Raw genomic sequence first — 13,836 nt, 5'->3', positions numbered from 1 at the left:
TCAAGTTGTGTTTATTTTATAAAATAAAAGGTTCTTTTTAAAGTCTTGTTTGGAAAGCTCACAGAGATTTATATGTAAAACTTGAAATATTAATATTAATAAGGAAAAATCAGCCACTACACATGATTAGGGAAACTTGTGAATGCTGTATTTAAGGTACCACACTTGGCAAAATGCAAAGTCACTCTCAGAAGAGAAAAAAGCGGACTGTCTCAAGGCCACACGGAAGGCCGAGCTCGTCTCTGAACCAACCTGAGAAAAGAAGCCCCAGGTCCAGATTCAGAAAGGGGGGTTACTCCATTTACCACAGGTTCAGTTTTCCACAGGTTTATTCACAGCTGCAGCGCTGTGCGCTCTGAGGAAAACACGGCCGACTGTGGAGGCGGATGCTCACACACGACTCAGGGCTCTGGCCGCGGTCCCCCAGCCTGGCTGCTGGGAGCATCCCCAGGACACGGGAAAAACACTGGCGTCCAGGCCCGACCCCTTCAGAGTCTCATTTAATTGGACTGAGGGGCCAGGACACGGGTGTGTTTTCAGGCCCCCCATGAGCTGCCACCCTGACATCCAAGAGGACCGACTTACACAGTCCCTGCAGAGAAGGCGCATGAGGTCATGACCATGGCGTCAGAGGCAGGGTAGGGCCAGGCAGCGCTGGCAGGTCATAAGTGCTGCTGAGGCACCCGGTCCTCGGAGGAGAAGCCTCTCTACGGTCAGACTCGCCAGGAGTCACCTGCCGCTGGCAATTCTACTGGGTCGTCGCTGAATTTATATTTTCATCTTTAAAAACATTTTGTTGTTGTTGTTGCCCATGCTGCATGGCTTGTGGGATCTTAGTTCCCCAACCAGGGATCAAACCCGGGCCCACGGCAGTGCAAGTGCAGAGTCCTAACCAGTGGACTGCCAGGGAACTCCCTAAATACATTTTTTAAACTTTCAAAATATTTATAATAAACTAGCAGCACTGTCAGCCTAAATATATTCAATTTTCTAAAATCTTTAAAATTTATTTATTTTTGGCTGTGTTGGGTTTTTGTTGCTGTGCGCAGGCTTTCTCTCGTTGTGGCACGCAGGCTTCTCATTACAGTGGCTTGTTGCAGAGCACGGGCTCTAGGTGCGTGGGCTTCAGTAGTTGTGGCACATGGGCTCAGTAGTTGTGGCTCGCGGGCTCTAGAGCACAGGCTCAGTAGTTGTGATGCACAGGCTTAGTTGCTCTGCAGCTTGTGGGATCTTCCCGAACCAGGGCTGGAACCCGTGTCCCCTACCTTGGCAGGCAGATTCTTAACCACTGCGCCACCAGGGAAGCCCCAGTTTTCTAAAATCTTTTACAGTTTACAATCAATCTTTGCATTTTTAACTGGGTTTTCTTCTTGATTTTCTGAAACTACTACACACCTTAAGCATGACTACAGGCTGCTTTAAGACTCATAAGTTCTATTTACTGTTAAGTTTGAGAGCTGGTCAGAGAAGCTTTTTTTTTCCACTTTTCCATAATCTTTCTAAGTGCTTACTGTCAAAATCAGTACAACTCATTTCTGCCTCCTCACGCGGGGAAGGAAGCCTTGAGCGTCCCCGCACACGGCCCTGATCTCCACCGCCTCTGGAACGGCTGCCGTCCAGACAGCAGCTACTCACCCTCTGGACTTGGGGGATTTACATCTTTCCAGCAGGTGCTGCTCATCATCCTTGTTAAACAGCGAAGTCACTTCTTTCCAGCCTCGGAAACTCGCTCCCTGAACCTAATAAAAGGTTAAGAAAAGATCACATCTGACAGTAAATAAACAGGTCACAGCTGTATTATGCAGTAACTGTGGGGCTGACATTCAGCACAGAAGCTGGCACCAATTTCCTTACCTGCCATATCCGCACAGGGACTTTCCCCATCAGTTGCAGATAAGTTCTCCCATCAGTTGCAGGTAATCTCCGTTACCCAGTGAGGACAGTGGGTAAACCCACCCATGTTTAATAACAGACGATCAGTGACCACACTTCAGCCAAACCAGGTCGGGATGGTGGGGCTCCTGACACGAGGTGGGGGGCTGCACCAACCTCCAGGTGGACTTTGAGAAGAAACCACGCGTTTTTGTTTATTCTAAGACAAATGATTTTGTACTTTTTCATTTCTGAAATCAGGATGTAATTAACACCTGGCATCTTAGATTCAAAGAGATACAGTAATAAGGGAGGAAGGGAGAAAAGGAAGGACATCTCCAGAAGTCTCGTGTCAAGTGCCTTTACAGTGAGCCACTCTGATGTCCCTGGAGCCCAAAATCACCAACTGCAGCTGGTTTTCTTTGAAGGGGATGGAGGAGGGCATCTCCCATAGGGCAGATGTGGGTTTAAATGCTTTGAAACGTTAAAAGTGCAGCAGCACTGAAACCTGAACCAGGAGGCCGCAAGCGAGCACTGGTGTGAGACCATCCACAGAACAGGAAACGAACAGCTTGCGACCCTGCTGCGCTCGCCCCTCCAGGGCTGATTATGTCTTGCTGAGGGCTCAGATGATGGTTGGCATGTTTTTTAGCAATTAAGCATTTTTTAATTAAGGTGTCTACGTTTTTAAAGACATAATACTACTGCACATTTAAAAGACTACAATCTAGTGTAAACACAACTTTTATACACGCTGGGAAATCAGAAACTTGGCATGACTTGCTTTACTGCAGTGATCTGGACGGAACCCACTCTCTGCCTGTGCAGCAAGGTTGTTGAGAGAGTACATCCTACGTTGTCATCACAAGGAGACAAACCTATTTCCTCCTTTTTCCTGTATCTACACGAGATGATGGGTGGTAACTAACCCTAGCGTGGTCATCACTTCCTGGCGTATGTCAGTCACGGCATCATACCACACGTGTGGAATTTATACAGTGAGGCGTGTCAGTTACTTCTCAATAAAACGGGAGAAAAAAAGTTCTAGGGCAACCACTCGGTAGCCTACAGGAGAAACTTACCACAAATCACTGAGATGATCTAAATGAGACGGTAAGTCTTAGATGTGGGCCCCAGAGCTTGAAGGGAACTGAAAGGAGCGTCTAAAAACGTTTACAATAATAAAAACCTCACCACAAACCGCCTGTGCCCCTCAGCCCGGGAGGCCCCACGCTGCGGGAACGTGTCACCGGCTTGGGGCGTTCTCCCCCTCCTCCCCTCTCCTTGGCCTCTAAACGCCCCCTTCCCATCTCCTTCTCACCTGTAATTGGGAAACACAGACGCGCTCGCCCTCTGGACAGGTGCAGGGATGCACGTGAGGCGAAGAGCCCTCTGGGTATCACCCCCCACCTTTCCGTGGAGAGCATAAGGGCCCGTGTCGGGCCCTGAGCTCTAACAAACCTCCCCCACACCTCCCGCTGGACACTGCCCACCAGGCTCGCCTCCACCTTGCCGCCCCTCGAGAAGGACAGCCTTCTTCCCGCCTCTCCCTCCATGGGCTGGCCTTGGTGCCCCTAGTCCGGCTGGGTTCAGAACCTGTAGGTGACCCCGCCCCCTTGGATGCCACATCTGTCCCCGGTGTGTGAATCCAGGCCTCTGGTTGTGGGGAGGACACCTGTCCCACTGCCACACGTCACTCAAGGGCTGGCAATACCTGCCAGGTGACATAAGAGCGAGGCTCCACGTCCCCAACAAGCAGACATCCCAGGTCACAGCTGACACGGCACCTGGAAGAAATCAGAGAGACCAGGTGCAAAAACCTCCCTCTGCTGGCAGGTAACTACTAAGTGACAAGTTATGGCACATCTACAGAGCAGTAGGAGTTCTGAGTGGTGAGCGCTCACGTACAGTGTGGGGCAAACAGCCCGCCGGCAGCCTGAGGGAAACCCACCCTGGGCCAGGCACATCCTACAGGAGCGCGGCCATCACACTGGGCTTAACGATCCCAAAAGAATGTGTCAAAGCCAGACCGCTCCTTAACGGACAAACCTGCTCTGCCTGCAGTGCCCACGTTTACACCAGAACCGCACCCCGAGAGGGACACAGGGATGTCACCCACAGACATGACTGCAGCCACCCAGCAGGTCCCAGCCCAAGGGCTCTGCCCCTGATCTCAGGGAGGCTGCCTTTCACAAGCACCACATGAAGGGTGCCTGTGGACGTGGAAGTGCTCCTGAGCTCAACTGGAACCGTGGGCTGTGTGGAGTGCAAGTGCCATTTGCAGTGTGGAGTGAGGAAGTTTCCATCCTCAGAGGGCAGAGGTGACAAACTCAAATGCTTCTTGCAGTCAGAAGGGCCAGGGGTAAAAAAATTCTTTATAAGTGAGAAGAGGGCCAGGGAGAAAGGGACGGCCCCCAAATAAAGACAAACATGATACGCTATGAAACTCTTAGCGGTACCCAAGAAGCTGTCCAAAAGAGATGAGAAAATGAATTTCAGCTCCAAACAAGGAAGAATTACTTTTCCCTGTGCCCATAACTCAGTTGAAAAAAGTACTTCACACCCCATGGGAGGAAAATCTATGAAATCCTAGAAAGTTGTCATCCGTAACTTACCAAAACTCGTTCTGTTGGAGCAATTTAGCAGGAGGGTCTTGTCACACCTCGTCTACTGCCCTGCGTGAGCACAAAGCCTGACTGGGTTCTCCGGGCCTCCCGCTCTGCCTGGGCAGAAAGTGAATTCACAGCACTGCCCACGGCTGAGTAAAGCTCCCAGCCTTGCCAACCAGAGTCCCAACAGGCAGATCTGATCACCCACAAAGCAAAGCCAGCAGCACCATCCGACAAGGGAACTTGGGGCGCGGGTCAGCTTGAGTCAAGACCACAAAGAGCCTTACCACCTGCTGCCCCTGGGAGGGGACACTAACCCACGTCCCGCCCATGGCTGAGTACAGTCTTCAGCCCACCTGACCAGGGGCCCTGAGCAGAGCACACAGGAGGCTGTGCTGTCTATCCAGCAGCCCTGCTTACAGTGGCAGCTGAGTGGAGGGCACAGCCCGAAGTTTTTCCCTTCTGCAGAGCAAAACCGGTGGCCCCGTCTAGCCGGGGAATTCAGGCACAGTCCAGTCTGACTTGGGATCCCAAACACGGAGCTGGGCAGACCCTGAGGCCCACCCTGCTGCCCCACCAGGGCACAGAAGCTAATGCACAGCCCCCTCTACTGCTGAGGATAGCATCCCATCCTGGCTGTTTGTGCAGCCTAACCAGAGAACCCAGGCCCCTGCAGTCCCTCTTACAGTCTCAACTTGGAAAAAGAGCCAAGCCAGCCAACCTGTCTGAATGCTGTCAGCCAGCAGCAACCCCCACCCCCAACACGACCTCAGGGCCCAGGGCTCAGACAGTGGCCTTGCCCCAAAGTAAACATGCATAGCAAGCCTAAGCACGTTAGCAGCTGACAGGTCCAGAAACACAAACTAAGCTGCTCAAGAACTGTCTCTAGCAGAGAATCTATAAGGCCTGGAAGAGGAACCCACTCACTCAAAAGCGCAGAAAACAACGTAAGGAATCAAGCATCACAACAGCAGGTAAATGTCACACCACCAAAGGGAACTAATAAAGCTCCAATAACTGACCCTAAAGAAATGTGTTATCTATGAACTATCAAAGAATTCAGAATAACCCTATTAAAGAAGTTTAGTGAACCACAATAACACAGACAACTAAATGAAATTAGGAAAACAACACATGAACAAAACAGGAAGTTCAACAAAGAAGTAGACACCATCAAAAACAAAAACAAAACCACACACCAGAAATCTTGGAACTGAAAAACACAGTCACTGAACTGAAAAATTTCAATAGAGAGCTTCAAAACTAGCCTTCACAATACAGAGAAACAATTGAAACGATCTGTGACCTGGAAGACAGGACAGCTGAAATTATCCAGTCAGAGGAGCAAAAAAAAAGAAAGAATGAAGAAAGCCAGAGGGACTTGTGGAACACAGAAACAACAATATCCACATTACAGGAATTCCAGGAGAAGATAAAGGGACAGAAAGTATATTTAAAGCAATAATGGCTGAAAATGTCTCAAGCCTGGGGAGAGAAATGGATATCCAGATCCATGAAACCGAAAGGACTCCAAATAGGTTGAACCCAAATACATCTACACTGAGACACACAATTAAATTGTTAAAAGTCAAAGACAAACAGTTTTGAAAGCAGCAAGAGAAAAGAGACAAGTTACATACAAGGGAACCCACTACCCTCCCCCAATAAAACTATGGAGAGATTTCTAAGAGAAACTTTTCAGGCCAGGAGAGGATGGGATGATATATTCAAAATATTTTTTAATTATTAAAATTTTTACTTTATTTATTGAATTATAATTAACATACAATATTATAAAATGTTATAAAATATTAAAAGAAAAAACTGTCAACTAAGATTTCTATACCAGCAAAACTGTCCTTCAGAAATAAGGAGAGATAAGGACTCTGCCAAACAAACAAAAGCTGAGGGAGCTCATCAGCAAAATAAAAGGAATCTAATTAATATCATAAAGACATATGAAGGTAGTGTAAAACTCACTAGTACAGGTAAATTTATAGTCAGAGTGTGTAATATGGTAATAATGGTGGTGCATAAATCACAACTCTAAAAGTAGGAAAAAAAGTACTAAAAATAATCATAACTACAATAATCTGTCCTTGGATATACAACATAAAAAATATGTAAACTATAATATCAGTAACCTAAAATGTGAGAGGGAAAAGAAATAGAAGTTAAATACTGCCTGCCAATGCAGGGGACACAGGTTCGATCCCTGGTCTGGGAAGATCCCACGTGCCACGGAGCAACTAAGCCCGTGCACAACTACTGTGCTCTAGAGCCCGCGAGCCACAACTGCTGAAGCCCATGTGCTGCAACTACTGAACACTGCATGCTTTAGGGCCTGCGTGCTGCAACTACTGAAGCCCGTGTGCCTAGAGCCCATGCTCCGCAACAAGAGAAGCCACTGCAATGAGAAGCCCGAGCACCACAACGAAGAGCAGTCCCCACTCGCCACAACTAGAGAAAGCCTGCGCGCAGCGACAAAGACCCAAGGCAGCCAAAAAACAAACAAAAAACACGATAAAAGAGAGCACAGGATAAAAAGCAAGGAACAATGGATCTATGACATAGCCAGAAAGAAATTAACAAAGTGTCTTGCCTATCAATAATTAAATATAAATGCACTAAAGTTTCCAATCAAAAGACACAAAATGACTGAATGGATTAAAAAAACAAGACCCAACAATATGCTTCCTACAAAGAGACTCACTTTAGCCTTAAAGACACACATAGGCTGAGAGTGAATGGATGATGGAAAAAGATACTTCAAGACAAAATAGACTTTACAAATGGTAAACAGGGACAAAGAAGGCCATTATATAATGATAAAGGGGTCAGTTCATCAAGAAGATAAAATTAATATTTAAGTACCCAACATTGGAGCACATAAACGTATAAAATAAAAACTAACAGACCTAAGGGAATTCCCTGGCAGTCCAGTGGTTCGACTCAGCTCTTTCACTGCTAAGGGCCTGGGTTTGATCCCTGGTTGGGGAACTAAGACCCCACAAGTCACGCAGTGTGGCCAAAAAAGCAAAACAAAACTAACAGAGCTAAAAAGAGAAATAAACTGCAATACAGTAATAGCTGGGGAATTTAATACCCCACTCTCAACAATGGATATAGATCATCCAGACAGAGAATCAATATGGAAACAGTGAGTCTGAACAACACTATAGATGAAATGAACCTAACAGACACATGCAGAACATTCTATATAGCATGACAGCAAAATACACGTTCTTTTAAGCACACATGGAACGTTTTCTATGACAGACCATATGTTAGGCCACAAAACAAGTCTGAGCAAATTCAAGAAGGCTGAAAGCATGGTAAGTATCTTTGACCCCAACATATACCATCAGTAAGAGGAGAAAAACTGGAAACTGCATGAACACATGGAAACTAAACAAGGCTCTCCTGAACAACCCACAGGTCAAAGAAGATATTAAAGGGGAAATAAAACTGTTATCTTGAGACAAACAAAAATGGAAACACAACATACTAAAACTTACAGATGCAATGAAAGCAGTTCTAAGAGACAAGTTCACACAGAAACAAGGAAGATCCCGAATAACATAACTCCGTGCTTCAGGGAAGTAGAAAAAAAAGAACGAACTGAGCCCAAAGTTAGTAGAATAAAGAAAATGATAAAGAGAAGAAATAAATGAAATAGAGAACAAGAAAATGATAGAAAGATTTACAAAACTAAGAGTTGGTTCTTTGAAAACATAAAATTGACAAACCTTTAGCTAGACTCACCAGGGAAAACAGAACCAAAATTAACAAAATTCTAAATGAAAGAAACATTACAATTGATACCACGTAAATATAAGGATCATAAGAAGCTACTATGAAGTTACAACTCATCACAGAAAAACAAACAACCATAAGAGAATACTATGAACAGTTACATGCCAACAAACTGGACAAGATGAAATGGAAAGATTCTCAGAAACATATAACCTACTGAGACTGAATAAGAAGAAATATAAAATCTGAACAGACCATTTACTAGTAAGGGAATTAAATCAGTAATTTAAAAAAATCTCCCAATGAAGAGAAGTCCAGGACCAGACAGCTTCACTGGTGAATTTTATCAAACATTTAAAGAAGAATTAACATTAATTCTTCTCAAACTCTTCCAGAAAATCGGAGAGGAAGGAACACTTGTAAACTCATTTTTCAAGGCCAGAATTACCCTGATATCAAAGTCAGAAAAGAACAGTGCGAGAAAAGAAAAATTATAGGCAGGCCAATTTTCCTGATGAACACAGATGCAAAAATTCTCAATACTAGCGAACCAAATTCAGCAGCACATTAAAAGGATCATTCACCATGATCAAGTGGGATTTCCCTGGGATGCAAAGATGGTTGAAACACACAAATCAAATAAGTGTGATACATCACATTAATAGAAGGAAAGAAAAGAAATACCATCTCAGTAGAGGCAGAAAAGGCATTTGACAAAATTTTCAACATTCATGATAAAAACTCTTAAGTATGGAAGGAACATACCTCAGCATAATAAAGACTACAGATTAAAAGCCCACAGCTAACATCATACTCAATGATGAAAGGTTGAAAACTTTCCCCCTAAGATCAGGAACAAGACAAGGATGTCCACTCTCACCACTCTTATTCAACACAGTACTTACTGGAAGTCCTAGCCAGAGCAGTCAGGCCAGAGAAATAAATAGAGAGTATCAGAATTGGAAAGGGAAAAGGAAAACTGTTTCTATTTGCAGAATCCATGATTTTATATACAGAAAATCCTAATGACTCCACCAAAAAAACCCTGTTAGAACTAATCAATGAAGTCAATAAAGCTGCAGGTTACAAAATTAACATTCAGGACTTCCCTGATGGTGCAGTGGTTAATAATGTGGCTGCCAGTGCAGGGGACACGGGTTTGAGCCCTGGTCTGGGAAGATCCCACATGCCACAGAGCAACTAAGCCCATGCGCCACAACTACTGAGCCTGCACGCTATAACTACTGAGCCCTCGTGACACAACTGCCAAAGCCCACATGCCTAGAGCCCGTGCTCCGCAACAAGAGAAGCCACTGCAGTGAGAAGCCCACGCACCGCAGCGAAGAGTAGCCCCCGCTCACCTCAACTAGAGAACGCCTGCGCACAGCAACAAAGACCCAACACAGCCCAAAACAGATAAATAAATAAATTTTAAACATTAACATTCAAAAATTGGTACCATTTCTACAAGTTAACAATAAATTATGTGAAAAAGAAATAAAATGATACCATTTACAATGGCATCTAAAACATAAAATACTTAGGAATAAATTTAACCAAGGAAGTCAAAGATCTAAGACTACAAGACATTGACGAAAAAGATACAAGTAAATGGGAAGGTATCCCATGTTCATGGGTTGGAGGAATTAATATTGTTAAAATGTCCATACTACCCAAAGCCATCTCTAGATTCAATGCAATCCCTATTGAGATTCTAATGGCATTTTTTACAGAAGTGGAAAAAACAGAAACAATCCTAAAATGTGTATGGAACCATAAAAGACCTTGAATAGCTAAAGTAATCCTGAGAAAGAAGAACAAAGCAAAAGGCATCACACTTCTTGATTTCAAGCTATACTATAAAGCTATAGTCATCAAAACAGTATGGTACTGGCATAAAAACCGACACAAAGATCAATGGAACAGAACTGAGAGCCCAGAAATATACCCATGCATATACAGTCAACTAATACTTGACAAGGGAGCCAAGAATATTCAATGGAGAAAAGACAGTCTCTTCAATAAATGGTCATGGGAAAGCCAGACAGCCACATACATGCAGAAGAATGAAGTTGGACCCCTATCTTACACCATTCACAGAAATTAACTTGAAATAGATTAAAGACTTAAATGTAAGACAGGAAACCATAAAACTCCTAAAAGAAAACATAAGAAAATAAAGCTCTTTGACATAGGGCTTGGCAATGATTTTTTGGGGAAATCACCACTAAAGCACAAGCAACAAAATAAAAAATAAACAAGTGGGATGACATCAAACAAATAAGCTTCTGCACAGCAAAAAGAACCATCAACAAAGTGAAAAGACAACCTACAGAATGAGAAAAAATATTTGCAAACTATATACCTGATAATATCCAAAATACTTGAAGAACTCATACAACTCAATAACAACAACAACAACAAAAAGCAAACAATATGGTGTAGAAATGGGCAGAGGATCTGACTAGAAAATTTTCAAAAGAAGACATACAGGTAGCCAACAGGTACATGAAAAGGTCCTCAACATCTCTAATCATCAGGGAAATGCAAATCAGAACCATGAGGAAATATCACCTCACACCTGTCAGAATCGCCATCATCAGACAAGAAGTAACAAGTGTTGGTGAGGGTGTGGAGAAAAGGGAGCCCTCAGGCGCTGCTGGTGGGAATGCAGATTGGTGCAGCCACTGTGTGGAGGTTCCTCAAAAATATTAAAAGTAAAAACTACCGTATGACCCAGCAGTCCCACTTCTGGGTATTGATCTAAAGGAAACAAAAATACTAACTCAAAAAGATATATGTACCCCATGTTCACAGCAGCACTATTTACAACAGCCAAGCTATGGAAACAACCTAAGTGTCCGTCGGCAGATGAATGGATAAAATGTGGCATATATACAGTGGAACATTACTGAGCCACAAAAAAATAAAATAAAATCCTGCCTTTTGTGACAGCATGGATGGACCTGAGGACATTATGCTATGGAAAATAAGCGAGACAGAGAAAGACAAATGCCATATGGTCTCAGTTATCCATGGAATCTTGAAAAAAAATTAACTTGTGGTTACCAGAGGAGAGTGGGTGGAATTGGGGGAAGGTGATCAAACGGCACAAACTTACAGTTATAAGATAAACAAGTACCGGCCGTGTGCAGCGTGGTGACACGGACGGCAATGCTGTAACGTGCATTCGAAAGCTAAGAGAAAGCTGTTAAGAGCTCATCACAAGGAAAATAATGTTTCCTTGTTTTGTATCTATGAGACCATGGATGTTAACTAAAGTTATTGTTGTCCTCATTTCGAAATATATATAAGTCGTCACTATGCTGTACATCTGAAAGTTATTCAGTGCTGTGTGTCAGCTATATCTGCTAAAACTGGAAAAAAGCAAACTAACTAGACCTGTGAACTTCGTCTCTTTGGATCTGGAAAATAGAGCCTTATCTGACCAAGTTAAACAGTCTAAGCTGCCATCCCGCCAACTCAGTCTCACAGTCTGTAATCTTTAGATATCGAACAGGGCTTCCCTGGTGGCGCAGTGGTTGAGAGTCCGCCTGCCGATGCAGGGGACGCGGGTTCGTGCCCCGGTCCGGGAAGATCCCACATGCCGCGGAGCGGCTGGGCCCGTGAGCCATGGCCGCTGGGCCTGCGCGTCCGGAGCCTGTGCTCCGCAACGGGAGAGGCCGCAACAGTGAGAGGCCCGCGTACGGCAAAAAAAAAAAAAAAAAATTGAACAAAATGTCCCAAAGTTAAGGACCAAAATATAGTACCATTTGCATTTACTCTTGTTTTTCCTCAAATATAAAGCTTTAAGTGCTTTAATTATCCAAAAGTGACAGATGCAAGCTTCTCATCTCAAATTTTTCTGGCAAAGTGTGTAACCGAGTTATTAGAAGTGTCTGATTACACGTGCACTGTGAGAAAGCATTAGCTACCTGCCCCCAGGCTGCCAGGGCAACTCTTGGTCCAAAAGAGGATCAAAACACACACTTTACCTGAGCAAGAACAATTACATGCACACTGCATGGTGATAAATGAGATGCGCCATTTCAGTGATGAGGGCCAAGGAAATACGCTGCCAAGATATCCCTGAAAATCAGAAACGAATGCAAGGGATGATGAGGAAGAATACAACATAGTGCTCTGGTGGGTTCTGTGGATGCCACGTAACCTGAGGGTACGGGTCCAGTCCAGATCCCACGGCATGTGAATGCTTTAATAAAAGCAATTATTTTTTAAAGGAAACACAGGTTGCTCTTCCTTAGGTCGGGCATATCCCAATCTTCTAGCAGGAAAACGCCGCTGTCACCCCGCAGGGGCGGAGTTCAGCTTCAGAGTCATGGTCGTCTGCACCAGGGGACGTTACCGCTGTGCTGTCACCCCACAGCCATCCGCCCGGGAGTGCGTTTCCTTGCGTGGATCAGAGCGGTCAACGCACAGGGCCGGCCGCCTGAAGCCTGGGGCCACGCGCTGTGCCAGAGCAGAGCCCAACTCCGCGGTCATCCTGTCGGCAGACCGAGGGCCACCCCTCTGCCCCGGGAAGGGCTCGGATCCGTGCCAGGAAGCTGCTTTGCAGGGAAAAGTACTCAGGGTGGGCAGTGTGGGGTGGCTTGGGGCCAGGCGGGAGCCCCCCCTCAGCACCTCAACTCCTGCCCGGGGACTCTGGAGGCAGTGGGTGCTGTGGGCATGACTTCCAAGCCACAAACTGGGGCTGAGGCCCTGCCCTCAGTACCCAGCACGGGAAGGGGCTCAGTCTGGTGTGTCCCAAAGGACAGCGACGGCCGAGGTTCCGAATAAAATGTAAGTTAAAAAGCCTCATTTCCTAACCCTTCTAAATTTTAGAACTCACAGCCACTTTATGTTTAAACACTGAATTTATTGAGAAACTGGTAATCCTGGAGGAAACTGATTTCACAACCCAGTCCAGGCCTCTAGGTCATGCTGTGAAACCAAATCCCAGGCCCCGTCGCCGCACGAGAGCTCTCCGGCTCCGGGAGAATCGCTACGGGGCCTTCACAGGCTCACAGATGCACGAGGTGAGGGGGTCTGAGAAGAAGGTGGTCCCGCCGCTGATGGCAGAGACAGAAACGGGAGGGAGGGCGTGGGAGCGGCCACTGGGGTGAAGGGGGACCAGGGGGACCGGGGCCGGCGTGAGGCCGAGGGGACGCCTGGCCCTCAGCCCTGCCCGTCACTGTGCAGCACAGGGAATGCAGCCAGTACTTTACGATGACTATACATGGAGTATAACCTTTAACAACTAGACCACTGTGTGGCACACCTGTAACTCATATAATATCGTACATCACCTGCTTCTCAATTTAAAAAACCCTTCAGAGGACACACACACTCCAGGCACACTCTTCAGACCCGGGGCAGGACGACACCTGCTGAGGACCTGTGGGTAACAGGGCGCCCGCGCCCTCCCCGTCCCCGTCCCGGTAAAGTGAGGCAGATGTGCCGGCTTGACTGTGTCCCCGTGCTTTCCCTCTGCCCAACGCAGGGACACCGCGGCTCCCCCACTAGTGCACTGAGCTTTAGGGACGGCTGGGGTGAGCCGAGGGCCTTCCGTTCCCTGCACTGAACCCGACCAGAGGCAGCC

At 45.9% G+C, this 13,836-nt stretch overlaps 1 protein-coding gene across 6 annotated transcripts in view; it reads right to left on the bottom strand.

Moving 5' to 3' along the window:
• Positions 1-13,836, bottom strand: part of TDRP (testis development related protein) — a 56,617-nt gene that overhangs the window by 2,731 nt on the left and 40,050 nt on the right. Inside the window, exons 1-5 of one of the 6 annotated variants that reach the window (XM_060086081.1) lie at positions 4,488-4,589; positions 3,587-3,659; positions 2,955-3,035; positions 1,855-2,060; positions 1,636-1,739 (exon numbers count right to left, since the gene is read on the bottom strand). In XM_060086081.1, coding sequence (XP_059942064.1) covers positions 1,636-1,739; positions 1,855-1,884 — 134 coding nt within the window. In that variant the 5' untranslated portion in view covers positions 1,885-2,060; positions 2,955-3,035; positions 3,587-3,659; positions 4,488-4,589. Of the gene's footprint in view, positions 1-1,635; positions 1,740-1,854; positions 2,923-2,954; positions 3,036-3,193; positions 3,554-3,586; positions 3,660-4,487; positions 4,590-13,836 lie in introns of those variants that run through there. The other 5 variants (XM_060086082.1, XM_060086085.1, XM_060086079.1 and 2 more) reach the window with 5 other exon arrangements.

Source organism: Mesoplodon densirostris, chromosome 20 (genome assembly GCF_025265405.1).
Source record: "Mesoplodon densirostris isolate mMesDen1 chromosome 20, mMesDen1 primary haplotype, whole genome shotgun sequence".
In the NCBI taxonomy this organism is placed as follows: domain Eukaryota; kingdom Metazoa; phylum Chordata; class Mammalia; order Artiodactyla; family Ziphiidae; genus Mesoplodon; species Mesoplodon densirostris.
The sequence above is the reverse complement of the archived record's forward strand: the minus strand, read 5'-3'. Positions and strand labels throughout refer to the sequence as shown.